Here is a 27853-nt window from a genome sequence, read left to right as displayed (position 1 = left end):
TCAGGTACATTCATACTCTCAGTGCCTCAATGGCTAGAGCCAGTCCCTTATTTACACTAGGACAGTAACAACCACATAAACAGCTCCAGAAGGGCCCAGTGTGTTGGTTTGTGTACACATCCATACCACCTGCATTCACTGTTTCATGAAAAGATTATAAAAATGGCAGACCCATGATCTCATTTGTTCTCTTCTGCCAGTTTAAGTAATTTTAAGGATAGAAAAAAGCTAACACACATACATCTGAGTCCACAAACAGTTAGACAAAACCAGAGCCAAGTTCTATTCCATTGGTCATATGCATGCACACACTCCCCCCCACACAAACCCAGCCACCCAGGCCGGATGTGGAGTTCTGCTTAACTCCAACATTCAGATGCAGCTATCCTATACCCTCATCTGAAAGGACAGCAGCACTTTTTGGCCTTTGTGTGGCTCTCCTTTCCATCTCCACATTTCAGTAGACTCTCTCCCTTTCATTCTCTGCTCACATACTTCTTGATTTCCTTCCCATTCACATCTGTGACTGCAATTAAAAATGATGAAACCTGTTTCCAAAGGTAAACACAAGTTGGAGCATCCCTTCTGCTGCAGCACAGCTGAGAAAGGAGGACTGAAGTCTCCAAAGAAGGAAATAATGGGACACACGCTGAGGAATGTGGTGCTTTGAAAACTCAAGAAGAGGAAGAGGATTTAAAATGTTTGGATAAACCTCTTGCAGTATCAGCTTCCTGTTACCAAGTAATAGGTAATACTTTCTAGCAGAAGAGGGGAAGGAGCACAGCTAGACGAAGCAGGGCAGTTACAGGCAAACTTATTTTCTTATCCAAAGACAATTTATCAAAAAAATAACAGGGTTTAATAATAGGAATAGGAACTAGCATTTTCAGCTGACTGGAAAACTCTTCCAAATTAGAAGGTTAACTATTTCCAGCTACCAATAATATGGCATAGCCTGTTTTCAGTGACTTGACACCTGTGCCAGACAAATACTCTCACAATCATTCCATATCTCCTATACTGTATACAGCTTGCAGAAATCACTTTCAACTACTGTTTTTAAAAAGCCAACTATTTCAAAAAGCCTTACAAACAGTGCAGTGAACCCTGCTAAGTGCTATTGAGGGTGCATTCTATAACACATATAGTCTATAACAACATAGTTGTATGTGTGTATAGATGTATGCACACATATGTACATGCTTGTGTACTACCTTGCATCCATTAGGGCTGATGCAAACAAAATTATCAGTTAAGGCCAGAAGGTGCTAAAATAATCTTGTTTGACTCCACCCACCCCCACCCACCCCACCCCCCCCCGACAGCTAGGAATTGTGGTAAAGAAAATGCTATAGTTTCATAAGAAAACAGGTAAAGGAAATTTAAAGCTGCTTATAATGATCTGAGGAATTTTTAATCAGTGAAGTGAAAACTGTGCAATATCACCCAAAGTTGCCCAAGAGCCAGTATTTCAATAGTTAGTGAAAGCAAATTCTCTCTAAATTAAAAATAGATTTCTGCAAGCCACAACTACATAAGAAATGTTTATTTTTTTAAGAAGTTCACAAATCTAGCACTTTTGAGTATTTGGCATTATGTGGTGCAATTTATACCACAGCAGAATATCAGGGCACATTAAAATCAACTGAAATTACTTCTATTAATCTTACCAAATCAACATGCATAGGGGAGTATCAAAACTTTACTAAAACACAAAGTGAGGGAGAGCAATAACTGGGCAAAAATGACAAACTTATTGGTTTCCCAGATTTTCAGAAGTTTTCACTGCAGCATAATCAATTATCACGAGTCACTATATCATTAAGTATGTTCAATGCTCTACAGAACAGCTTGAATAAAGCCAATGCAATCAGGCATACTATATAAGACAGTAACACTTTGCAAAAATATAGTTTTTAAAGGTTCAGAATGTGAAAAGTAACTAAATGCAACTTGGTGTCAAAAGCAACTTTTTTAAATCACCCCACAACATTCTAAATTATTTCTGTATAACTGTAAGAGATAAATCAGACTGAGCTACATGGAACTGTGAAGTGTTTTCAGTATCTGTAAACTTAGTGCTGGTAGTGTCTTGTTGAGTCGTGACTTCTTTCTTCCGTACAAAAAAAGTATAAATATTTTCTGTCCAGAAATCTAGGTAACACATCCCTAGAAGAAATATTCAGAAGGACAGTCTGCTATGAAAGCACTACAGTCTTCCAAAATTATTCGGCTGGTTTGTGTCATGTGATTAGTGATGCACTAAGAAGGTGCCAGATGATAGTCTCTGCAAAAAACTCTGTCCAGAAGGACAATAAAGTTCTCTTACAGCAAGTCCATTTTGGGTCTGTAATGTAGCAGTAAAGGTGCTTTCTGCAAGACAGAAATATCAAATAAGTTAAGAAACAACACCAGAACTAATGTGTTCAGTAGGCAAAACTTTTGTTTCATAAACTAAAGCTTAAATGAACTATCAGAGTAGCTATCTGACCCATCAAAATTTCACCAAGACAAAGACAAGATGCAATGTCATCTGTGGAGCTCAAACAAGAGACGAAGAATCCTTCCCCTTTTGTCTCAGGAGCTGATCACCTTAAGATCAGTTCTACCAGGTCTGTTTAACTTGGAAAACCCATTCCCAGTAAGGGAAAAATGTGGATGTGTAGAAAACAGCGTAAGAATATGTGGTACTTCCTATTTAACAGCTCTCATTTGATTCCTCTTCTGTGAGTGTATCCATTGCTTTTTTACAAATAGGTAAACTTCTAACAACATCCTGCACCAAGGAGTTCTGCGTCTCATGTAAAGAACTGATTCCTCTTGTTTGTTCTGGACCTCCCACCTCACAGGTTCATTTTACAACACCCACCTCTTTCACATGAGAAGGCAGTTTACAGTTCCCTTTTCCATGTGACACACAATTGCATAGATTTCCATGATAAAAGTGAACAGTAAACTTGTACAGATGCACATCAATTGATGCTCTTGTTTGGTTCTCTTCTCTCTGCCTACCCTCCCTCTCCCCTCCCCCCAAAAAATCCCTAACATAAGGTGCCTATTAATCACCTGTCACTAAAGCTTGCTTCAATCCTTTGTCATCAATCTGTCTTCACTATCCTAAATAACCACAATGTTGTCAGTGCACTGTTACTGCACTGCTCAAATCCCTTTCCAGGTCATTCAGGAACATCATATAAAACAGATTCCAGTAGGATTCCACTCATGACCTCTCTGCATTTCAAAGACTGACCATTGACTTCTATCCTGTGACACTATGCAAGTCAATTATTTTTCTACATGAAGACAGAAAAACGGTTCCCTACTCCCACTTGGACCTCTTCTAGATAGGTATCCAAAGCCATCAAGCGGTTCTACCTGAGGGTACGCTGTAAGCTCGGACTGTGTAGCTTGTCCATTATGAATACTAACTCATACTTCAAATATCCCCAAAAACACATACACTGGCTCTAGTGTGACTTGCCTCCTAAGTGTTCAAATTTGCAATTCATCCTTACACCCATTTCACTTGAGTTGCCGTTATTAATGCGATAATACTGAAAATGAATGTTCCACTGTTTACTATTCAGTTTCAAGGAAGTTGTTTAAAGATGTACTCAAACATTTTTAACCAGCCTAGTTTATGCCTACTAAATGCTTCTAAAAGTTTCCTTAACTAAGGCAGACAAGCATGGCAATTACTGCCTCTCCTTTAGAGGTAAAATAGTCTTCTTGAGCTACAGAAGAGAACTGTGTTGAAAATGTCTACCTTTTCTGCATCACAATCAATTTCCCCACCTATGTGGATTAAAAGCAGTTTTACCTGAAAAAGCTAAAAATAATACTTTGTTGTGGCTTCCACTTCCTTTGCCAGACTTGATAATAATTTGACAGTTGATGCAGTGTTCCCTTTTCCCTTGCAATTAACACTTATTCCCCCTTTCTTTCATTTTCTTGGAAACAAAATTAATACTTGGTGTTTAAGGATGCTGTATTAGATATTTATTAAACTATCTTATCGAGTTTGCAGTTACTGCACTATAGTTCCAAATGATGCCTATTTTATAAACATTTTATTTGGCCAGTTCATGATTTACTTGGAATCACTGTGTCATACCTTAAATCTCCATCTAGTAACAACTACGAACTTGAGTGTGTGGTCCTTGCCAAGAATCTCTTCATTGCATAATATGTCCAGCTGACAAAACAAAGATGACAGTTAATTCATTGGGACACAGTACATGAAACAACGTATTTCAGATAATACTACAAATGTTTGTCAAGATTTTTTTTCCTCTGAAGACACTGGAACCGTTCATCTTGCAGTTGCTCTGCAGACAAAAATAGTACAGGGAAAGAAGAGAGAGTATCTTTTCTCATCATAAAGTGCTGAAAGACCATGTCTGTGCCTACCTAGGCAATACTGCGTGAACTGGACCTAACTGTTTGATTTAGCTTCCCAAGCAGTACTAATGCCTTTTTCTGAAAGCTTTTATGCTTGTAAAAAGGCCCAATAAAATGATCAAGGAGACAGAATTCCCAAATCTCAAAGACAGCTCTGTCACTTACATACTATGATTTTTTTTTTTTTACCTAACACCAGCCACGTGGCTTTCTGCTACAAGGATACATCTAAAAAAAACCCAAAAAACTGTTGGCCACCTTATATACTGTATTTATGAGTTCTTTGCAGATACTCAATAGCTATTTTTACTTTTCTATCTCAGCATTGAAAAATCTTGATATTAGAAACAGTGAGGATATAAACATAAAAACATGAGGATCATATGACTACTAATCAGCTGAACTACAATAGGTGAACATGAACTAAAACAGGGAAAATGCATGAAAACAGTAAGTTCCACCAAGGTGGCTTATATTAACAATGATTTACTGCATAACCCAGAAAGGCCTGAATGCGCATGCAGTCCACTTACATGGCTTATCTAATTGGCAATAACTGAAACCTGTAACAGTCTATAGCAATCAACCAAGTGCCCACAAGCTTAAATCCTTCTACAATGTAACCATTACCTAATACTGGTACACTGATTACACCACAATTTATGTACCTTTAAGACAGTAGAGAGGGATGACAAAGAATAAACAGTAGTCCTGAAAGTTTGTTCCTTCAGTAAAAGCCAAGCAGGTTGTTAAATCACAGACTGACACAGTGGAATGGAGGGCTTAAACACATACACACAAAAAATACCCCCTTTTGAACAGTGATGGTAGCTATGCTGCTGCTGGGCTACAGCCAGGAGTCAACCACTTCGGAGCCAGCTGAGGACAAGACAGGAGATACAGTTTTGTTTCAGAAAGACTAGCAGAGTTTGGGGACATACTCCAACCATAAGACAGAGTGTTGGTTTGAAGGGTACAGAAGCTAGGAAGGAAGAGTGATACAGATGCAAATTGGCCATTGAAAAGTTTGAGCAGAAAGGTGTCGACACATCAGACTGGAAAGCAGATGATTTGATTTGAATGAAAAGCCTTAATGAAATTCAGTGAATCAGTGACATAATGTGGGGTTGGGAGACGTCAACCTGAGAGTCATTTGAGATGTCTAGAGACTGTGACCAAGACCCAGGAAAGCGGTAAGCAGAGTCTGCATTCATATGTTCGCCACTGTTAATTTCGAACCTGAACTAGAAGTGCAAAGAATTGCCTTTCTTTCTGTACCTTTCACCATAAATTGTTCCCATGATTCCAAGTATTCCCTGCAAAGGAAGGGAAAAGTAGGTATCTGATAACACTCTGCCCATAGGAGGCAGCAACTTCAGGTTGAGCTTCACTGAGAGCATGGAAAGGAACAAAATATTTGGGCTGCTTTCTCTTAAACTGGGCTTCAGTAGTGGTAAAGTGTTTGTTACTGCCTGTCCCCTGCACTGAGTGTGAAATCTCTGAAAGGGTGGGGTATACCTGACTACAAGCTGTCAAACAAAGCACCTTGCCAGAGCTCATTTCAACACATGTGGAAGCACAGAAACAAACCTTTTAGCTCAAGTATTTATATATGGACATGAAAAGACACACTGCAAACTAAGTGGCAAGTCTTGTATAGATCCAAGAAAGGACAAGAAAATGTCTATGTAACATATAATTCAAGAAATGGTGTATGCTTCTGTTTTCTGAAAATACAAATCAGACTAAAAAAACCATTCCTTTGCAAAGGAACAATCCCACACTTTTCAGAAGGTTTTTATATCTGCAAAATCATTTTAAAAAATTAAAATATTACCTCATTAAAAGACGAAAGGTTAAGTTTTTTGGCAATGAACTTCTTTAGATGCAAGACTGTTGCTTGTGCTGAGCAGCGAATCCACTTTCGTTTCAATCCACGCAATTTGCTGCTATTGCATTCCAAGCAGATGCTTACCTTCAGGAAAAAGCAAACAGTCAGGGTTGGCTGGAACAATTTTCTGCAGCCCTCATTCTATATTCCATATGCAGTTTTTATTAGTACAAAGTGAAAAAGTACCGTACTATTATTCCTTAAACTGAAATGCCTGTAGTACTATTAAAGAAAACATTTTCTAACATCTTGTCAGTTTAGTGATAAGCACTACTGCAACCAAAACGGATCTAGACAAAAAACTTCAAGAAAGGATTTTTGATGTTGGAATAAGGCTGCTCCAGTCCAAAATCACAGGCTGCCAATAGCTCAAGAGGACCCTATGTCAAAAGCTGGAGTAAGATAAACAGTAAGAATACCATTGCCAATTTTTAATGATTAGTTCTAACAAAATTTCTTGCTTTTAATGCAACTGTTAAATCCAGTTTAAAACAGAACTTTAAATTCTCTCTTAAACATGTATTAAAGTTTTAAAAGAATGGATACAGAAGACCTAACAAATTTTTAAAATTCTAAAGATTATCCCCCCAAAAGGTGTCTCTAATTTCTATGCTTCAATTCTCACTTCTTTTCTCATCCAGCTGTACATTACTCAGCCTAAGTTCTTTGTGATGATTTACTTTATGCACTAAGAGGACCTAGTACTAGGTACAATCCCTTTGCAAGTTCCCTTACATTATAATTGAAAAGAAAATTAATCCAAGTTTAATTTACTCTGGACACACATAACAGGAAAACATAAAAGGGATAGCTTTTTTATCCCAAAAGAAGATTTCACTTTCAAACATGCTTTGTGTTTAAAACTTAACAGTGAACTTCCTGGCTGTTTTTATGGTATAGGGCTAACACTGTCTTAGTATCGGAGGTTTAAAACAAAATAAATAGTAAGTTAGTGAAGTGCAAAAGGTTTTATTCATAATTATTAGTACACATGCAGCTCAATGTATCACAATAACACTGGGATACACTCCTTCAGAAGGGGAGGGCCAAATAACCTGAAACTTTGGAAACTCATAAATGACAGTCAATACTATCAAATCTTAATGCAAATGTCTTTAATGTGTTCTCCATTCCGGCGAAAACTGAAAGATGAAACTCATGTTTACACAAAACCACTGGGCAACACTGTGTCATGTTTGTATCAGAGGACAAAAAAAAGTAACTTGAAACAGTTGTTTTTCTTCTCTGTTAGCTTACCAAAGCACTAAAGCTAAAATACAAGATAAAACTAAAACATGTCCTATGAGCTCACCTGTTCGTCGCTTCGGTGGTAGTCATTATCTTCTTCCTGTTTTTCCTCAGAAGTTTCTTTGTTTGAATTTTCATCAGTTTTAGTTTCACCTTAGATAAGAAACCAGATATATGGGATAACACTCAGCAGCAGCTTGTAATGCTAATATGATTAAAACAGCACAGCTCAGGACTGCAGTATAGAATAAACTTTGCTCTTCCTAAATTGTGCTTATCTGCTTAGGCAACACCAACAGCCAACAGCCCCATGCATACATACAGAGCACAGCCTTCAGTTCAACTGCTAGCAGCCCAGAAGCTGGGTATTTTCGGAGAGTTCCCATGTAGGCATTACTATGGAGATCTCCTTCACCACGAAGTAATATGCTATGACCAGCAAGAAAAAAAAAGACTCTGTGCACAAATAAGGAACAAAGCAACAAGCCTACACTCACTGTATTGTGCAGTGTTATAAAACAACTGTAACTGTAATAAACCGACTAGGCACATACCTCCAACAGGTCTGTTCATCAATTTACTAGCCATCACCCACCCAAGACAGAATAAATAAAGGACCATTTACCATTTCGATGCGAATCTAGGTGCTGTTTTGTAGAACATGTCTCCCCTTTGATGTCCCCTGGAACTTCCATGCCCAGTTTGTGATAGAACTCCCTTTGCTTTTTCATTTCCGCTGTTTAAAATTGTAAATATTAATCCCTGTAATAAAGTTCTAATGCAATATTTATGAAGTTATTCCAAATCCCTTCCTTGTTAAGTGAAACAAGCTTGCCAACAAATAGTGGTATTGTCAGTATTTACTACTCTTCCATCTTTAGTATTGCATCAAGTCATGCCTGTATTTTTCAGAGTTGGAATACTACAAAGTCATCTGCATAGCTACTATTATAGCATTCCTATTAGAATTAGATTGTATTTAAAATACTGTACCTTATTTTGAATCCCCCCACCAATATTTTCAGTCAAACCATTGTTTTTGAATTTTTATTTACAGTTCTGTTTTTCATTATGCTAGAAATAACTTTTAAATAATCTTATAGATGTTTGAGATTGTTCTAGTTTTGCAGCTTAAATGGATTAAAATTCTCTATTTAAATGAAAATTGTAACATACATTAAGACAAAAAAATTACTAAGCAGTTATTATAAAGTACTACTTTAGCTGAACAGATTCAGTCTCAAAGAGGATTATGAAAACATAAATTGAAAGTTACCTCCTAAGAAAGGGCTCAACACAGTAGCAGAAACTTCACTGAAACTAAAAGCTGTTCTGCATTACATTCTACCTCTGAGAATTCTAGAGAGCTGGCACAACAGGTTTACGTACACAGTTTAACAAGAACAAATGAGAGCTACAGTGTGCCAACATTCAAAAGCTGAACTACTATTCTGCTTTACATAATACTACTTTTCGAAGAAATACCCAATCTTTCCTCCCCCCCTCCCCACCCCCCCCCCAACTGCTTGCTAGTACAGGTATGAAATTAAGTTTATCACTAGAAATTACAAAAATGAAGGAATACAGTTTTCCGTTGTATTTTTCCTCAGTTCCCTCCCTGCATTTTCATCACCTGAAACTTTTTTTTTTTTTTTAAAAGTGTTGAAGAAGTGTGTGCAAAACAACCTCTAAAAAAGGTCATACCACAACTTACCTTCTTGGAGGCCTGGCACAAGTTTGTAAACAATATCTTGCATTGTTCTGTCATGACTAGCAAGAAAAAAAAACAAAATCAAAAGTTTAAGTCAACCATCTTGATTCAAAACATTTATCTTAAAAAAAGTTCCAGTACTAAATTGATGTAAAATCTCTAAATTCAGCTAAGAAGAACTTTAATTCTCAAATCAGTTTTTATATCAAACAAGAGAGGACAGAATCATGAAACAAATTATTAAAAAGTACAGGCTAAGACAGAAACCCAATGGAAGTTTGAGGAAGAATAGTCTTGGACATGTGGAGGATGACAACCCATGGAACATGGCCTCCTGCATCAAGGCAAGTATGTCACTAATAATCTCAAAATTCTTTGACAACTTTGAGGTAAACTCATTTTTAACACAAAGTAATCAAAGATAGTCTGTTTCTTATCCCTACAGACCCTAGAATCTCACATTTCTAGATTACTTAGTTACCTTTACTAGGCTTTTTCAAAAATGCAAGAAAACAGCTCACAGAAAAAGGCCACAACAATAAAATTTTACTTTGGTCTTAAAAGCCAACATTTTAATTGTGATAATTGTAATAATCCCACTGGAACTGGAAGGCAGCAGGACTGGTTAAGATTCTAAACTTTAATTCACAGCTCACCTAGACAAAATTCTGGTTTAGTCTAAAATAAGTCACTGTTTGAAAGAAACAAAATATTACCCTAAATTCCAATTGATAAATAAAATCAGAAACATTTCAAACATCTGTCTCAGCTGCTACAAGGTCATTACCACAGCAGAGCTTGCAATACCAAATCCTGAATCTGACTTAAATAGGAAGAGGCTTAAAAGAGTAGTCTCAGGCTTCTCATCACCTGACATGAGCACTTGACAGCAGTGGAGACCAGTGAACAAGTACAGAAATGGTGACAAATCAAGAGATTAACAATTGACCATTACAATCTTTTAAGTAGCACTACAAGAAGAATGAAGATATCATTAATTCTAAATATCAGCCATCACTATTAGATCAGAGGTGGGAATTTAACAGCATTCAGAAATGTGAAATAGGAGACATATTTTAGGTTTAGCTATTAAATTAAATAGGTTTACCTATTTTCCAGATAGAGGGAGATGAATAGGAGTGAAAATTTACATTCTAAGACATATCGTGAAACTCCTGACTGTCAATTCTTTATTAAAATATATATATATCCAAAATTAGGCTGGGCAAAGGCTGTTTCAGTCTTGAAGGGGCAGTATTTTATAACTAGTTCGGGCAAAATACTTCTTTTGAAGTGTATTCAATGACCAAAAATGAGTAGCAAATTCCTTTCTAGCTGTAATCAGTTTAATGCTGTTTCTTGGTCCCTTTTGGCACAGAAAACAAGCTTCTGAACCAAGGCACTGGTGTATTCCTGTAGCTTTACAGAAGGAAAACATGCAGTCTCAGGTGTCATTTTTTCATTCTTGCCCATTGGCATCTACTTGTCTCTTCAAAGCATACACTTATGTAGGGTACTATTAGTGTATCATATAACATATTATTATGTACACTATTATTTTTCAAATGTGGAGATGGCATAACTACTTTCAGGCTCCTGAATCAGGATTAGCTTGAGAAATATAAGCACATAGAACATCAACAGTTTTCTGTAGAAGTGAAATCAGACTAATTTTGTATAAGCATTGCTTCAGAAGTTGTTATAGAACTGAGAAAGGCACACTGAAAATTGCCACAAATGAAAGCAAACTCTTTATAAAGGTAGGCAAAACACTACTTGATACGCAACAGCTAGAGGAAAGACACTGTCACAATGGATTTTCATCAGTGAAAATTACTACAGTTCAGTTAGATGAAAGGAAAGCACTGAAAGAAAAGAAAGGCAATGTCTTTTCTAAAAACAAAAGAAAAAAACCCAAAAATACTTAGTAAAAAAAAGGAAACCGATGAACAAATACCACATTCATGTTGGATCAGAAAGTGAGAGCACTCTGTGCAGGGATCAAAATAGAACGAAGGACAAGACTGTTCCATTCTAGAGATTAAAGCCACTGGTCAAACATTTTTGCTGCCCTATTCTTACCTGTTCCTATGAACTGAACAGACCTTTGAAAGATTAACTGAACAACAAAGCTGACAATTATTTCTCTCATTACTCTGTCAGACAGTGAAAAGCGCTGTTCAACTGAGACTAATTATTTTGAGGGTTTCTTAAAAGTGTAATTTCTACAAAAGTTTAATTTATGTAGCTTTTATGACCCAAGCATACAAAATGAGGAATGACTAAATCCCATTAAAACTCACACAAAAATTAAACAGTAAAGTGCATACTTTTCTTGCTTTTATGTCTGGAAGAAGCTAACATGTCAAGGAGTTGCAAATTCATAGCAAAGTTTGATCCCATATCTCCTCAATCACCTTCAGCCTTCCTTTTAAATGTTTAACATGCTGATAAGCAAGTAAGAGAATTTAGGAAAAAGCTGTGCTGTATTAAAGAGGCTGAAACAGTCTAGAGTGAAGCTAGTTGCACTTTTGCTTTCATACTTACCCAATATATTGTAATGGGTGGCTCTGATGTATAACAATTCTACAAGTCGGACAGGTGTTGTTTTCCTCCAAATATTTCACTAGGCAGCTTCTACAGACTGGTAACAAGAACATTCATAATTAAAAAGAAATAAAAGAAGCATAATGAAAAGTTTGTTTTTGTACAGTCACAGAAATGCACCTTACTGAAATTTACACAAAGTTCATTTTTTACATCATTTAAGCATGATGTCTAATCATGCAGAACACAGTTTCAAATATCTTCCATTAATATTCTTGATACAGGTAAGTGATGAGCCAGAATTAAGGCATCTGTACCTAGCCAGAGCCGTCCCAACAAAGCATGCAACACACAACCCCACTCCGGAATTTGCTAGAACAGCAATTCTAGTCTAGCAGGTCAACATCATATTCCTTGCGCCATTCAGCTTCCACAGATGGTATTACAGGAACTGTATGCCATTAAGATACTAAGCTTATTTGCTTTAATGGCCACATATAGAAGTAAAGTGTACAGTGGCAATGAACCAAAAAAAAAAATTATTCCAAAGTTGGATACTTTTTAAAAGAATAGAAAGCTTTGATGAAGTGGATAACTAGGTGCTATTTTAATTCTAACTTTCACAGAGTACACTACAGTTAAACTTCTACCAGAAGAAAAATTACATGGGCACTGTCGTGGTTTAGTCCCAGCCAGCAACTAAGCACCACAAAGCTGCTCGCTCACTCCCCCCAGGTGGGATGGGGGAGAGAATCAGAAGAGTAAAAGTGAGAAAACTCGTGGGTTGAGATAAAGACAGTTTAATAGGTAAAGCAAAGGCCGCGCAAGGAAGCAAAGCAAAGCAAGGAATTCATTCACTACTTCCCGTCAGCAGGCAGGTGTTCAGCCATCTGCAGTAAAGCAGGGCTCCATCACACGTAACGGTTGCTTGGGAAGACAAACGCCATTACTCCGAATGTCCCCCCTTTCCTTCTTCCCCCAGCTTTATATGCTGAGCATGACATCATATGGTCTGGAATATCCCTTTGGTCAGTTGGGGTCAGCTGTCCTGGCTGTGTCCCCTCCCAACTTCTTGTGCACCCCCAGCCTACTGCTGGTGGGGTGGTGTGAGAAGGAGAAAAGGCCTTGACTCTGTGTAAGCACTGCTCAGCAGTAACTAAAACATCCCTGCTTTATCAACACTGTTTTCAGCACAAATCCAAAACACAGCCCCATACTAGCTGCTATGAAGAAAGTTAACTCTATCCCAGCCAAAACCAGCACAGCGCAGACCTTCAGAATTTGTAAAATGTCCTGGTAGAAGTTGCTAAAGCAGTTGTTCATTATAAAGCTGCATGCTTTTTGAACTGTTTCCATATGCATACACACAATCATCCGCATCTCATTCAAAGTAAATCATTTACACTTCCCTCCCCCACCCCTGAAACAGTACTCATAATATACACTACTACATGATATCCTGACTCATTTGAAGTTACAACTCAAAAATGTAGGAAAAAAAAAAGGGAGGGGGGGAATAATTTTGTCTTAAACAGCAGCAGTTCATTTAATCTTGGTATTAATGAAGTTATTTTTAACACAGAAAATGAAAGAATTTCTGTACTATAGTGCCATCTACCTCTCAGACAGGATGATAGTACAATTAAATCAACACCTATCAAAAAAATTATGCAGCAGCAAATGAAGCATAGTAAGTTTGCATTCTGCAGTATTTTTGCACACTTAGGGTGACAGTACTGCTGCTGGCAGAGGTTATGGTTAGACCAAGCCTCATAGCTTTGCACACTAACCACAGATCTTGCACAACATTCTATTCCAGTGGAATGTCAGAGCAATAGATCCATTTACAAAAGTGAAGTCAAACCCCAGTCTTACCAATGCAATGAAAGCAGAACCTGACAGTGGAAGCAGGGACAGGTATCCTGGGAAGAGTATAGGGACATTGCCCTTTTGTGTAGGGATGAGGTCAGGAAGGCCAAGGCACAGCTGGAGCTGCACTTGGCAAGGGTCACAAAGAGTAATAAGAAGGGCTTCTATAGGTATGCCAGCCAGAAAAGAAAGGTTGGAGAAAGTGTACCCCCCCGATGAACACAACTGGCAAACTGGTAACAATGGGTGAGGAGAAGGCTGAGGTACTCAACAACTTTGCCTCAGCCTTCACTGGCAATCTTTCTTCCCACACCTCTCGAGTGGATGAGCCTCAAGGCAGGGATTTGAGGGGAGCAAAGTCCCTCCCACTGTAAGAGAAGATCAGGTTCAAGACCATCTGAGGAACCCAAACATACTAAGTCTATGGAACCTGATGAGATGCATCCCAGAGTCCTGAGAGAATTGGCTGATGCAGCTTCCAAGCCACTCTCCATGATAATCATGGCAGTCAGACGAAGTCTACAGTGACTGGAAAAAGGGAAACATTGCACCTATTTTTATAAAGGGTAGAAAAGGAGGATCCTGGGAACTACTGACCTCTCAGCCTCACCTCTGTGCCTGGGACTATCACAGAACAGATCCTCCTAGAAGCTCTGCTAAGGCACATAGAGGACAGGGAGGTGATTCAAGACAGGCAGCATGGGTTCACCAAAGGCAGTTCCTGCCTAATCAACCTAGCGGCCTTCTATGATGGAGTGACTGCATCAGTGGATAAGGGAAGAGCTAACTATGTCATCTATCTGGACTTTTGTAAGACATTTGACATGGTCTCCCACAACATCCTTCTCTCTAAATTGGAGAGATATGGATTTGATAGATGGACTATTTGGTGGATGAGGAATTGGCTGGATGGTCACAGCCAGAGAATAGTGGTTAATGGCTCAATGTATGGACAGAGATTAGCGACAAGTGGTGTCCCTCAGGGATCCCTGTTGGGACCAGTACTGTTTAAATATCTTCATCAATGACAGACAATGGGATCGAGTGCACCCTCAGCAAGCTTGCACACAACACCAAGCCAAGTGGTGCAGTTGACACACTGGAGGGACAGGATGCCATCCAGAGAGACCTGGATAGGCTTGAGGAGTGGGCCTATGTAAACCTTCAGCAAGACTAAATGCAAGGTCCTGCACCTGGGTCAGGCAACCCCCAGTATCAATAGCGGGTGATGAAGGGATTGAGAGCAGCCCTGTGGAGAGGGACTCGGGTGTGCTGGTGGATGAAAAACTGGACATGAACCGGCAATGTGCACGCGCAGCCTGGAAAGCCAACCATATCCTGGGCTGCCTAAAAACAAGCATGGCCAGCAGGGCAAGGGAGGTAATCTGCCCCTCTACTCTGCTCTCATGAGACCCCACCTGGAGTACTGCATCTGCCATTGGAGTCCTCAGTACAAGACAGACATGGACCTGTTGGAGTGAGCCCAGAGGAGGGCCATGAAAACGGTCAGAGGGATGGAACACCTCTACTGTGAGGACAGGCTGAGAGAGTTGGGGCTGTTTAGCCTGGAGAAGTCTCTGTGGATACTTTATTGTGGCCTTTCAATACTTAAAGGGGGCTTGTAAGAAAGATCAGGACAGACTTTTTAACAGGGCCTGCAGTGATAGGACAAGGGGTAATGGGTTTAAACTAAAAGAGGGTAGATTCAGACTAGATATAAGGAAGACATTTTTTAATGATGAGGGTGGTGAAGCACTACAACAGGTTGCCCAGAGAGGGTGAAGATGCCCCATCCCTGGAAACATTCAAGTTCAGGTTGGACAGGGCTCTGAGCAACCTGATCTAGTTGAAGATGTCCCTGCTTATTGCAAGGGGTTTTCGACTACATGACCTTTAAAAGGTCCCTTCCAACCCAACCCATTCTATGATACCTTCTAAAACGATTTCCCATTTCAGTACGTCTTCCCAGTTTGGACTAAGTATACACTAACTCCTCCTAACGTGAACTTGTCACAAGTTGGCTCAGATTCGGGTAGGTTTATTAGTCTAAGCACAGTATGCAAATAAATGCAACTAGATAGCTTATGGTGGGTGCTGCAGTCTTCTAGATTGGTTCTTTTTTCACCGGGTCAAGCTGGGATTAATAAAGTCTTCTGAAACTGGAAGTCATAGAAGTATGGGACAGCCAATATGGGAACCACTCTAGGGTCTGAAACAACAGCATTACTAGAGTTTTTCCATTACCTGGCATTTCCGCATTCTCCGATCTCCATTTATCCAGATACTTGGGCACTGATTGTAGGCCTGAACTGAGCTGTACATTTTCTGGTTACTTTTACAGTACACTTAAACATATCAGAGAACTTTCATTAGAAAAGGAACAGGCAAGGTTAATCCTCACTCACTTTTTTTTTTTTTAACAGTTTCATTCATCTTGACTTTTTTCATTTCTACATCTAGTTCAAGAAATACAGTTGGTCTTTCATCATCCCCATGAACCCACAAAATACCTTTCATAACATACGAGGACAGCTTTCACACATAAGCACTAACAAAACTCAAATTACAAATGCAAAAGTTTAAGAAGACCTGCATGTATTTGCTAACCTAAAATTCTAATCAAGAAACAGATGTTAACTAGGAAAGAACTAACACTGAGTTACTACTAATGAAGTTTTTATCTACTGACTTATAGGCCTGCCTGTCACCAACAAACTAAAGATATAGCAGAGAAACAAGTAGGAATGGGAGCAAAAACCACTTGTTTTCCCCTGAATTCTGTTTTACAAAACAAGCTATCCCTGTCCCTCCAAAGGGTTGACCTTTGTCCTCCAAATGACTCTCACCAAAGGACTCAAGAATTGGATTTACTACTGAAATGAAGAGTCTCTGAATGCCTGAAGGACAGGAAATTAGAGAAAAATGAGAAAGATAAGAAAACTGTGCAGTTCCGAGTAGAAACAGAAGGGAAATTTCAAGGTGGTGTAATTGAGCAGGGAATTCACTATCTCAACAGACAGGATCTTTCAGGATAGATTCTGCAAGGATGCTTTTCCAGGAACATATATTATTAGCATTACCATACAGAATATGAGTGATGCCAACATGTATAAAGTTTTTTAAAAAGGCAGGGCTGTGTATCTCTTCTCAGAAAACTGTCATTCTACAGGACACACATTGAAGCAGTATTCTGAAAATATAAACACAGAAAATAAGGAAGGCACAAGGAAAAAAAAAAAAGAAGCAGAAGCCAGTAAGGAGCATTCCCTGGCTTCTGAAGCAAGCACTGAAGCACTGTAGATTCATGTAAAAATTTCCTCCATAGGCAAATGTAAGAAATGGTGTAGATGATGTCAGCTGAGGGGGTTTTGGGGGGGGTGTTGTTTTTTTGTTGGGGTTTTTTTTTGGTTGGTTTTTTTTAGTTGGTGGGTTTTTTGGTTTTTTATTTTGTTTTTTTTTACAAGAACAATGAAAAATTACCCTTTAGCTCTATGTCAGCCACATTAACATATAATACTGGTTTTGTATATAATCTTGTTAAATAGCAGCAGTAAAGAATTCGGGGCAAAACTGAGTAGAAGTCTAGCTTAAGGACCTCTACACTCCAGAAAGAACACAATGGACATTAAGATATAAAAGAGATGCAGAAGGGACATGAGAATAACCAAACTGACATGGAAGCATGTTAAGAAAAACAAACTCACTAAAGCTGATGAACAGAACTTCTAAGTCAAATACAATGGAAAAAAGTAATCTCTGACAAATCATAAGCATTGTTTTTTCTCCTTTGTAAGGCATTTTAGGTGAAGAATAAGTCCACTGAAACTTTCATTTTGTGGAGATGAAGCCACTGCCACCAAATAATTCCCTTCCAAGAAAGTTTAGAACTACGGGTCATTAAGCTATTAAAACAACATATTAGCTTTATCAGAAAAAGAGTGTGACAGAATACTGTGACAGAAGGATTTTAAAACATGGGATGTTTGACGTTGCATGGCAAATACTATTTAATAGATTAATACAGGTGCGTATAAACAATGCAACTGATATTCTAAGCTCTGAACAGATAAAACTTGACAAATAGAAGCTCCTGGGTGACAAGGACACATTGGTAAATTGCAGGGATTCTAAAGACACAGCTAGAAAAAATACTTTTGGTAAAACCCTGTAATGTAAGGTGTAAAGCCATTGATGTGGCTGCTACAGAGGATATTTAATGTAAGTACAGCAGGTCTTCTGGACTGAAGGTTAATTCCTCAGCTGATACCTACCTTGGCAAAGGAAACTGAGGATCAGAACAGACGCAAGACAGAGAACAGTTTTGGTGTTACCACTTAGGAATATAAGGGTGCTTCTCCTCAGAAGGTGTCTTTCCAGATCTTTAGTTGGAACAGTGCTAATATGCAAGGCTTCCATCAGAACATTGCAAACCTTAGCACTCCTATATCCCACAACAAAGATGCTGGGATGGACTCATACCCTCAGTTTTCTTGAAGCCTAAGGCTTTGCAAGGTGCTAGGGCATACTTCATCTATGAGAAACTAAATATTCACAAAGTAACATAACAACAAAGAACTACCTCATCACAGTATTTTGGAACAAAAGCTTATTTCTAGGGTACTATACAATATACTTTATCAATAAACTATGTCTGCTTTCTGTGGAGGAACAGGAGAGCAAGAGACATTTGGAAGGCTCCAGGTGGAGAACATATGCTATGTCAACTGTCACAGAAGAGAGAACTAGACATTCCACATTCCTGTAGCAGGAACAGACTGCATTCTTGAATGCATACGTTACCACTGATTGTATATGGCTTCAAGTTTGTGCAGTACAGCTTTAATGTTCTCTTCATTTGCTTTGTTAAAAAAGCAAATATTCTGTTAAAAATAGCAGCGTCTAGTGAAGCACGCATTATTTTGGTTGATGCACAACAGATTTTTTAATTTCAACTAAAAAACATTAAAACATGTTGCACATCAATTTAAAAACAAGACAAAACCAATCTCTCTAACTTAATTATACTTCTACTTACAAGTATGTAAGCATTCTGTTACAGTAGTAGCATCAATCAGGTATCCATTGCACAGACGACAGGTTATATGGGCATTAATGTCCCAAAGCTTAATCTTTCTTGTTAGCATCTTTGGTGTCTGCAGAAAAGACATAAAGTAACACAGCTGTAGTAACCAGGAAAAAGTCATTTGGGAATAAATGATTGAATAGAATTAACCCTAAAGATATGTTTGTACAGCTTTAGGCTCTTGTATACTGTATATGCGCATGCATGCACACATGCACAATGATAGCACTAACTTTTAAAGAACTTCACAGAAGTGAAACAATGTAAAACTTACACTATTTTGCAAGTCAAAATTTCAATAGCATAGAAAACAGTCTTTCTAGCATGCTATTAATAAGTTCCTTTATCAACCAAGGGACTTGGATTTAAGGTGAAACCGTACTATTCTACTGATCTACATCATCATATTCAGTTTAGTAATTGGGAAAAATTCACAAAAATTTGGAGAAAGAAAATCCTCAAAGCAATCTGAGAATTGAAAGCACTTCAATAATTGAAAAGTCAAAATAACTGGGTCTGATTTGACATAGTGGGTTTAACCACACTTCTAAGTGTTTGCCTTGTGCCAGTATGGTTAAAGCATAACTTTGAAGCTGTGTCTCAATAATGGAGCTGAGCATTCTGAAATCCCATTTATTTAAACTCAATTTAATTAAAGAACACATTACAAACTAAAACAGTCTCATTGGCAGAGCTGCAGTTTGTTATACTAAGAAATGTGAACTAGAAAATTTTTCTCTCTTCAGAGCAAGGGATGGCATAATTACCATTAAAAGGAAAAAAAAAATAATCAGAAATTAAAAATGAAACAGCTCATTTAACTTTTTTTGCAGCAACCCCAATTGCTTTTAGAGAAAACGCCACACAAAGCCCATGCCTTAACAAACTGTTACCTTTTAAATATACCTACATTTATTTTTCAAAATATATTGAAAAGAAAATTGTACCGTTACCATAAGTTGACAGCATTACAGTTAATTAACAGAGCAGACTAAACTGGCTTACAACCTATTGCATTTGATTCCCGCACCACAGAAGTCACCAACTTACACTGTTTTCCATTAAAGTGACTTTACTGTCCTTGGTTCATAAATACTAGTTTTCACCCAGCTTAGTTTGGAATACATTTCAGAATTTGAATGGTGACACATGCTACTCCTATGTGAAATTTGGGGAACACAACAAAGTTGTCTGATCTTTAATTTAATTTGCATATTCTTTTTCTATGTGTAATGATGTGGTACTAACCAAAAAGAACTATCAAAAGGCAAATTTTCACACTAATCTGAACCATACCAGCACTGAAAGAGTACTTTATATTCCATTATAACCTATGGAAAAGCAAATCCAACACCCACCCATTAAAATCTGCATTGTCCTATACAAAAATACTAGCAAGGCTTCCAGTTCTCACAGCCAAGAAGTAAAAAAAAAAAAAAAAAAAAAAAAATCAAACTTACTTTATGGTATTTGAGATTTCTTAATTAAGCTAGTGACTAGCCATTACAGAAGAACAAAAGCACAAATTGGTTTTGCAGTACACAAGATAGGTCAGAATCTATGATAGGAAACTGAATTACCCTTCTAAATTGTATTTTATAGATTTATTTCTAACCAACTGAAACCCAGCCACATATTAAACCCTTGGAAGTTAATGCATGAGGTCTCCAGTTAAAGAAGCTACTGCATGAAGTAAGCACACTTCTATGGCACACGGGAAGAGCTACTCAACATCACTCTTAAAGAAGAGTTCAGGAGATGGCTTAAAATAACCAGTTAAATAGAAAGTCAGCATATTGGAAAACATAATTCATGACAGGCAAAAGAGAAATTAAGCTACAAGGATACTTAAAAAGGCAGTATCAATACAACTCTAGTTACTTGCCTAGGCAGGAATTCAGAAAAAGGTGTTCAGGATCACCACAGACTGAATCCAAGCACTAATGAGGCAGAAGAGCCAAAGATATTATGGTGAAAACTGAAGCAAATAAATTATTTTCTAGAAAAAGCATGACAATTTTTCCCCACTACAGTAGAGACAAGCACTGCCACTAGAAAAAAATCCTGCAACAAACAAAAAACAGTTCAGATAGGGTATAATATTATGAGAACAATGAATGAACCATACAATGAAGAAGGTAAAAATACTACCAAATGGTAATAAAGCCTATTGTGCCAGAAAAACAGGACGGCAAAGATAATACACACTTCACTGTCTGAATGGGAAACAAAATCATACACTTTTTGGCAATGGAAAAATACATGTCTTCTAGAATATCCAGAGCAAGCCTGTCAAATCAACCTTATGAAAATTTTATACACCTTTGAAGAACGACATAAAAACCCTCTCAATTAGACGTTTAAAAACCAGAAATTGGGAACTACTGGAAGAAGCAGCAGAATAGCAACAGGTTTTTCCAGGGCATTAGACACCTCAGTTTCAAAACAAGAAAAAAATCTACAGTAGGAGATCTCTCCAGAAGGCCTGGCCCACACTGCTATCTTGCAGCTGCTAAAACAAGAGAATGATCTCTTCTCTGCATATGCAGAGGCCCAGACTTGGTAGCTTCAACTCTCCAATAAGCAATGCAACTTTTAAGGTCTGTAAGCAAGCTGTCAGTGTCAGACTCCACTTTAGCCTGCATCTTGTGCAACTGAAACCTGTGTCCTCTAGTCTCAGGAAAAAGAAGAAAATTGGAATGCCTCTTATTTTTCAAAACAGTTAACCTGTAAAAATAGGAGGCCTTATTAAAAATAAAAAAAAAAAAAAGGCCATACCAGTTGATATCTATTTAGAAAGGAAGGGAGGAGCTAGCAACAAAATGGCATATTATCAAGTTGTCGGTTCAGTGAGACAACATATTTGAAAGACTCAGACTTTGTAAAGAAGTTGAATTGCTTCCCAGAGGGAAAGAGGAAGAAAAAAAATAATTTAGCAAAACTACTGACATATATAAAGAAATAGAAGGACTAATGTTACAGCCTCATATAAGATATTAAATTCATTAATAACAGCAACAAATTAAAAACGTAAAGTAATTCCACATTCATCACCTGTCTTCTGTATCACTTGAGAGGAAAGTAAACGACATAATTGCGAATTTCACCATCAACTACTGTTTTATCATTATTAATGAAAAGGATACATAGTCATACTACAAAATACAAAGCTAAGCTACCATCCACCACACTTAGGAAGAAACTCTCCACGTAGGTAAATGGCTAATATAGGATGTCTTCCATGTTCCTATCTGGAATATGTTAACAACTATCAACTCAGAAGGGGTACTAGTCTATTTGAACCACACATGTGCTCTTGGGAAGTAGTGCCAACATTCTCACGTTCCTACAGCCTACTGCCGAACAAAAGTTAAAAGTCACTTTCATCACATAAGACAGCCAAGTTCTTATCATCCCACCAAAAAAACCACACCAAACATACTTTTCAAGTAACCATATATATACTCAAGTACACTGCTGTAGGGGAAAAAATGTGCATTAGATCTAAAGATTAGAAGCAAACAGAAGGTACAAAAAATTTCCAAGACATTAATGCTGACCAGCATATCATAAATAAATCCCCAAGCCCTATTTCTTTGCCATCTTAAGTCCACCTTAATTATGATAAAGACTACCTGTTATTTCAACATTACAAGAACAGTAATGAATCAAAAATCTGTTTATTAAAAATTTAAGATTTTACATCACTCTAATCAGCTTGCAAATTTCAGTTGAAATATTTGAGTTTATCAAACAAGCAACTGAAAACCTAGGGAATTTTTTTTAACTGCTGGACTCCCATGAAAGTAAGACAACATATATCTTGGGAAAATCTTAGTATCCTTCAGGATTCTCAGCATCTGTTTTTGCTATTTAGGTAGCACTCTCAAAGAGCTACTTTTACCATATTAACATGTAGTAACATAAAGAAAGGAGGAAAAGCATGTTTACCAGCTGCTGGATTTCTCCAAAGTTTCATAACAATTCTGAATGAACTGACATCCTTCTGCTTAGACTACTGACACTTTCTGCACACACAATTGATCCATGTTAGTAATCTCATACAAACTGGAACTAAACAGCAAGACCACACAATGTCCAAAACATGAAGTTTCACTAAGAACTACCAAGATTAGCCAGCTTGCTTTAACCAACCTACTTTTCTACTTTCTAGGCAAATCCAGGTTTCCCTTTAATACCTTCCCTTTGAAAAAGGGAATGAGATTTTTCCAAACCTGAACTCCAGGTAGTATCTTCCACAAATCTCATCTTCCCATCTCTCAAACAGTGATATGTTGAAAAGAAAGCTAAAAGTGAATTCAGAAACTTCCAAAACAAGTAATCGAACCTGAAAAAGAAAAACAACAAAAGTCCAAAACCATCTCTGAATACAAATTCCCAAGCAATCTTGCAGCTTAAGAGTATGAAAATGTTCAGACAACTGAATAAAGCACTGAGCAACCTGGTCTGACCTCATAGCTTTCTCCGCTTGGAGCAGTTAGCATGTCTTTTCCAACCTGAATTATCCTATGATGCTATGAACTTACTACACTATTACACTACCTTCGGCTATCCATGCAAGCTAAATTTCTTACTGTTTTGACTGCTGTCAAGCTGCTCATTGAGTACTTCAAGCAACTGTTATCTGGTTGTAATCACATAGACATCAACCCAATGAAGTTTGCATGAGCTCAACGTCTAAAATTGGTTGCTTTAAAAAGAAAACTGGCAGAATCAGGTTGAGGTTAAAGTCACACACAACAGCTTGAAGTAATAATAGGAGGGGACAGTAAGTTTACTTTTCCAAAGCACCACGTAGGCTGATATCTTCTTGCATAAAATTTTAAAAATCAAAACAAAACAAAAACCTATCTCCAAATTGAGACTTCTTTGTTACAGAGACTTTATAAACTTACTAGACTGTTCAGAAGTTAGTGTGAAAAGCAAACCTCTACAATAAACTGAGGCTATTTGAGTTTGCCTTATTTTGTAATGTGACCAGTCACTGTGTAGAAGATGCATGCTCAAGAGCTTCTGAATCTTTCACAGGATCACAGCCAAGTTCAGAAACAGAAGTCTCAAAGAACGTTATCATCCTATATAAAAGCAGACAACTTCCGAGGTCAGACCAGAATCTCAACATTTACAACATAATTTTCAGAACCTAACAGCCCCTTTTTCCACAGTTGAACACTGCAGACCTTAGGCCCCCATCAAACTCTATGGCAGTTAGCAGACAACAGAAATATCATACGTTAATTTAGTTTTTAGAAAGTCAAAGCCAAGCAAGGCAAATCTGTAGGACAGAGGTTCATCAGTTCTTCTCACAGAGTTACCTGTTAAATAGTAACCTACTATAGCAAGTAATCTCAAATAGATTGTAAGAACTGTATATAACTTTCTGAGACTCTCAATCCACTGTCCTAACAGTGACATTTGGTAAAAACTTAAAGGTCTCACTCTTTACCTAGCCAACAAGTGAATACTAGAGCCAAAGCATGATCCTCCTCCCTCAAAACCATGTTGCTGGAATAGGAAGAAGTTACTCTAACTCCTCAGTTCTCTAATTATAAAATACTTCTCAACTACAGATGCTTCTTAAAAAAAAGAAAAACAAAACGAAAACACTCCAACCTAAGCCTCACCTGTTTTTACAGGAAATGTAAAATGCAAAAAAGTGGCCCGTCAGCAGGTTACATAGATTCATAGGATAATGTAGATTGCAAGTAACCTCCAAACTGCTCTAATCCAATCTTGTACTCAAAATAGGCCCACTTAAATTGAGTTGCTATGGGACTATTCCTGCTGCATTCAGAAAACCTTCAAAAAAGGATATTCCACAGCGTCTCTAGGCAACCTGTTCCAGGGTCTGACAACCCACACTGGCAAAAAGTGCTCCTACTGTCTCATAGGAACATCCTGTGTTGCAACTTGTGTGCAATGCCTCTCATCCTACAAGTGTGCACCTCCACAAATAGTGCAACACCATCTTCTTGATTTCTGTCTACAGGTTTGTTGAAAACAGTGATAATATATTCCCTTATTCTTAGCATCATTTCTTCAGGACCTTTGTAAGCACAGCGTAAAACCCAGAATCTCAGTCAATAGCTGCCTCTTTTAACCCAAGTTGTTAGTACTTTACACTGTGAACTATTTTTGAGTCAGAACAAAACAAATCAGCACTGTACTGCTTTAGAGAAATAGGAAACCTTCTAAAGTTTCAGAAACCTGAATCATGCCTAAAAAAGGATTAAGAGGTCCTGTTCAAAAAAAAATTAAAACAGCGAGAGCCCTCAAAAGACTAGTTTAGACCAATCTTTCTCTTAGAAAGACAAAGCCTACTTTCCTAAAATCTACCACTTATGAATCCTGAAATGGATGGGATACATAACAGAAAAGCTATCCAATTCAATTTTGAAGAAATTGCTTTCCTAACAGCTGTAAAGCAATGAATTATTCAGAAATATACGAACAACGGAGAGAGAAGAGGCAGTGTCCTTAAGTGCTTGAACATGAAACCCCAAATAAACACACAAAATGTTCCAAACCTCCAGCTAATATGCAGAAATGATCACTTGCACAAGGATTGCTATTTCTTCATCTTGGTCCCAACTGACATTATTTTATACTACACTGTTGGTATGGTGTCAGCCTCTCACTGTCTGGTAAGTCTTACATCATACCAGGGGGAAGCGAGTGAAGACAATTACAATTACAAAGACATCTGGACTATAATCCCAATTAAAAAAACAAGCAAGCACACAAAACCCCACACACAGAGTCAGGAGAGGTTGGCAGGGAATATGCACAAGTCAGATAGTCAACTAGTTTTGTTCATGCTATACTAAAACACTGCCTTAGCGGATGAAGTAAGATGATCAAGCAAAAAGGTAAGCAGTGTATTACAGGTCTCTCTACTAAAACTGTGTCACCAATAAGACAAGCCTGAATGTCTCTGTACAAGCTTACACCTTTCAGAGAAATTTCAGCACTGAAAACTTATTCATGCAAGCTTACAGAGAGAATCAGCAGAGGGACTCCTTAGAAGTATGGCCTTATGATTTATATATACACTAGTCAGGAATATTTTGGCCTACATGAGGCATACCTCTTAAAACAGCATTTCTTTTCAGAGTCTGCCATCCAGAGACCTGAAAAGACAGAAAAATAGTCTGAAAGTTAACATCCAAAATTCCTCAAAATCCAGCTGCCATAAAGAAATACTTAGCTCACTAAATTCGACTGAAAGTATCTAAGTATCTATATTAATTTAACAGCAGGGTGGGCGCACTTCTGAGTAAGAAAAAGAAACAGGGAAAAGACTATCAGAATTAGATACTCAGGAAAAAAAAAAGGAAAAAACCTCCATGTAATAGAGTCTCCTCCAAAAGGACACACATAGGCAAAAAATTTACTCAGAAATCCAAGTAGTCCTGTCACCATGTGATGGCAAAATTAAAAGAAATTAATTATATTCACAAATGACAGGGAAAACAAATAAATAATCTGAAACCTTGAACCACAACCTATGGACTAGATAGTGATCAGTCTGTAAGAAAAGATTTTGGATTGAAGATCTACAGCCAGATGAGGATTATTCTCAGTTTTCAAGCTATATTTGCATGTAATCTGCTCTTTATATCTTAAGTTTCCAAAAACGCTTTCAAGGAAATAATTTGTATTTCCAGAATCTCTAGATATTTTCCAAAATAAAATTATAATTTAAAAAAATACCTTTGCATCACCTTTAGCCAGAGGATAATCTCGCATGAATAGATCAGCTTGACAGAAGAAGGCAATTTTTCTTATGAAGTTGATTCACACAGGAAATACTCAGATGTTATAGAGACAGGTAAAAAGTACTACTACGTCCGTCTTCCTGCTCCAAAAAATCAAAGGCATAGCCTGTAATTACTGATTTTACTGTTATCTTGCTAAGGGAATTATAAATACAATGATATAACAAGATATTAATGATAGCACTAGGCGAGAACTTCAGCACAATGCAAATAAAAACCTCTCAGCAATTCCACCATGAACTTCTTTGACTACATTCAAAGAAAAAATTACTATTAACTGGAAGCAATGCAGAGTTGCACAAGAAGCTCTTTTGTTGGAACCCACAAAAAAAGTTCTCACCGAGGATGGAAAGCTCCTCATATGTACAGAAGAAACTCCAGAAGGCGTTTGCCACAAAAAAAAGATCTATTTCAGCATCAAAATATGAGGAACAGAGCAGTCTATGACAGTGCTCCTGAAGAAATTGAGTCAGAGGCTTATCACCATTCCGAGAGCACATCACAACATCAACTTCTGAGTAAGTCTTTCAAAAGGAATAGTCATGCATATTCCCTCACTGCTTCTGGAAGAGGTCAAGGTAATACTTTGGTTCAGCTGGAAAAAGAAAGTGTCACTCAACTTCTGAGGAAAAAGCCAACAACCAAGTCGGTCTTAAATCACCACCATATTCTTCATGTTCTGATTACAGGAAGATAGTGATGCACTATAAAAGCTAAAGACAGTTCAGTTTTATATCCAGACGGTTGTTGGAGACTGGGCAAGTGGATCACTCTACTGATCCTGCACACTAACAAGTCACAGAATCACTAAGGTTGGAAAAGACCTGTAAGATCATCAAGTCCAACCTAAAAAAAAAACCAACAAAAAACCACACAACACACCAACACAAAAAACAACAACAACAAAAAAAACAACAACAAAAAACCACACACCAAAAACCAACCCACCCAACACCACACAGCACCATGCCCATCAAGCCACATCCCACAATGCCACATCCACACGCTCCTTGAATACCTCCAGGGAGGGTGACTCTACCACCTCCCTGGGCAGCCTATTCCAATGTTTCACTACTCTCTCAGTAAAGAACTTTTTCCTAATATCTAGCCTGAACCTCCCCTGGCGCAACTTGAGGCCATTTCCTCTAGTCCTGTCAGTAGTCACTTGGGAGAAGAGACCAACACCCACCTCTCTGCAACCTCCTTTCAGGTAGTTGTAGAGAGCGATGAGGTCTCCCCTCAGCCTCCTCTTGTGCAGACTAAACAACCCCAGCTCCCTCAGCCACTCCTCATAAGACTTGTGT

The 27853-nt window shown here is 37.9% G+C and overlaps 1 protein-coding gene across 3 annotated transcripts; it reads right to left on the bottom strand.

Moving 5' to 3' along the window:
* Positions 1 to 1355: 1355 nt before the first annotated feature.
* On the bottom strand, positions 1356 to 25879 carry PCGF3 (polycomb group ring finger 3). Of its 3 annotated transcripts, none has more exons than XM_059833872.1 (9): positions 25859 to 25879; positions 18703 to 18820; positions 11799 to 11895; positions 9255 to 9310; positions 8166 to 8276; positions 7605 to 7693; positions 6239 to 6376; positions 4115 to 4195; positions 1356 to 2373 (listed from the first exon to the last, which is right to left on the bottom strand). In XM_059833872.1, exons 2-9 carry the CDS (start codon positions 18809 to 18811, stop codon positions 2326 to 2328), a joined length of 729 nt encoding a protein of 242 aa, XP_059689855.1. In that variant the 5' UTR covers positions 18812 to 18820; positions 25859 to 25879; the 3' UTR covers positions 1356 to 2325. The 3 variants fall into 3 exon arrangements, with proteins under 3 accessions (XP_059689855.1, XP_059689856.1, XP_009820710.2); XM_059833873.1 differs by lacking the exon at positions 25859 to 25879 and adding an exon at positions 22986 to 23014; XM_009822408.2 differs by lacking the exon at positions 25859 to 25879 and having other exon boundaries at positions 18703 to 18835.
* Between the last annotated feature and the right edge of the window lie 1974 nt (positions 25880 to 27853).

This window comes from Gavia stellata, chromosome Z, assembly GCF_030936135.1.
Source record: "Gavia stellata isolate bGavSte3 chromosome Z, bGavSte3.hap2, whole genome shotgun sequence".
NCBI classification, from domain to species: domain Eukaryota; kingdom Metazoa; phylum Chordata; class Aves; order Gaviiformes; family Gaviidae; genus Gavia; species Gavia stellata.
The sequence above is the reverse complement of the archived record's forward strand: the minus strand, read 5'-3'. Positions and strand labels throughout refer to the sequence as shown.

Excerpts from the sequence above, each read along its gene's own strand:
- PCGF3 (XM_009822408.2), bottom strand. The coding sequence starts at position 18,835 with ATGTCTTTTCTGCAGACACCAAAGATGCTAACAAGAAAGATTAAGCTT. Across the intron at positions 8,277-9,254 it reads TGTGCCAGGCCTCCAAGAAG|CGGAAATGAAAAAGCAAAGG; the intron begins GTAAGTTGTGGT and ends AATTTTAAACAG. Across the intron at positions 4,196-6,238 it reads ACCTTTCGTCTTTTAATGAG|CTGGACATATTATGCAATGA; the intron begins GTAATATTTTAA and ends TTGTTTTGTCAG.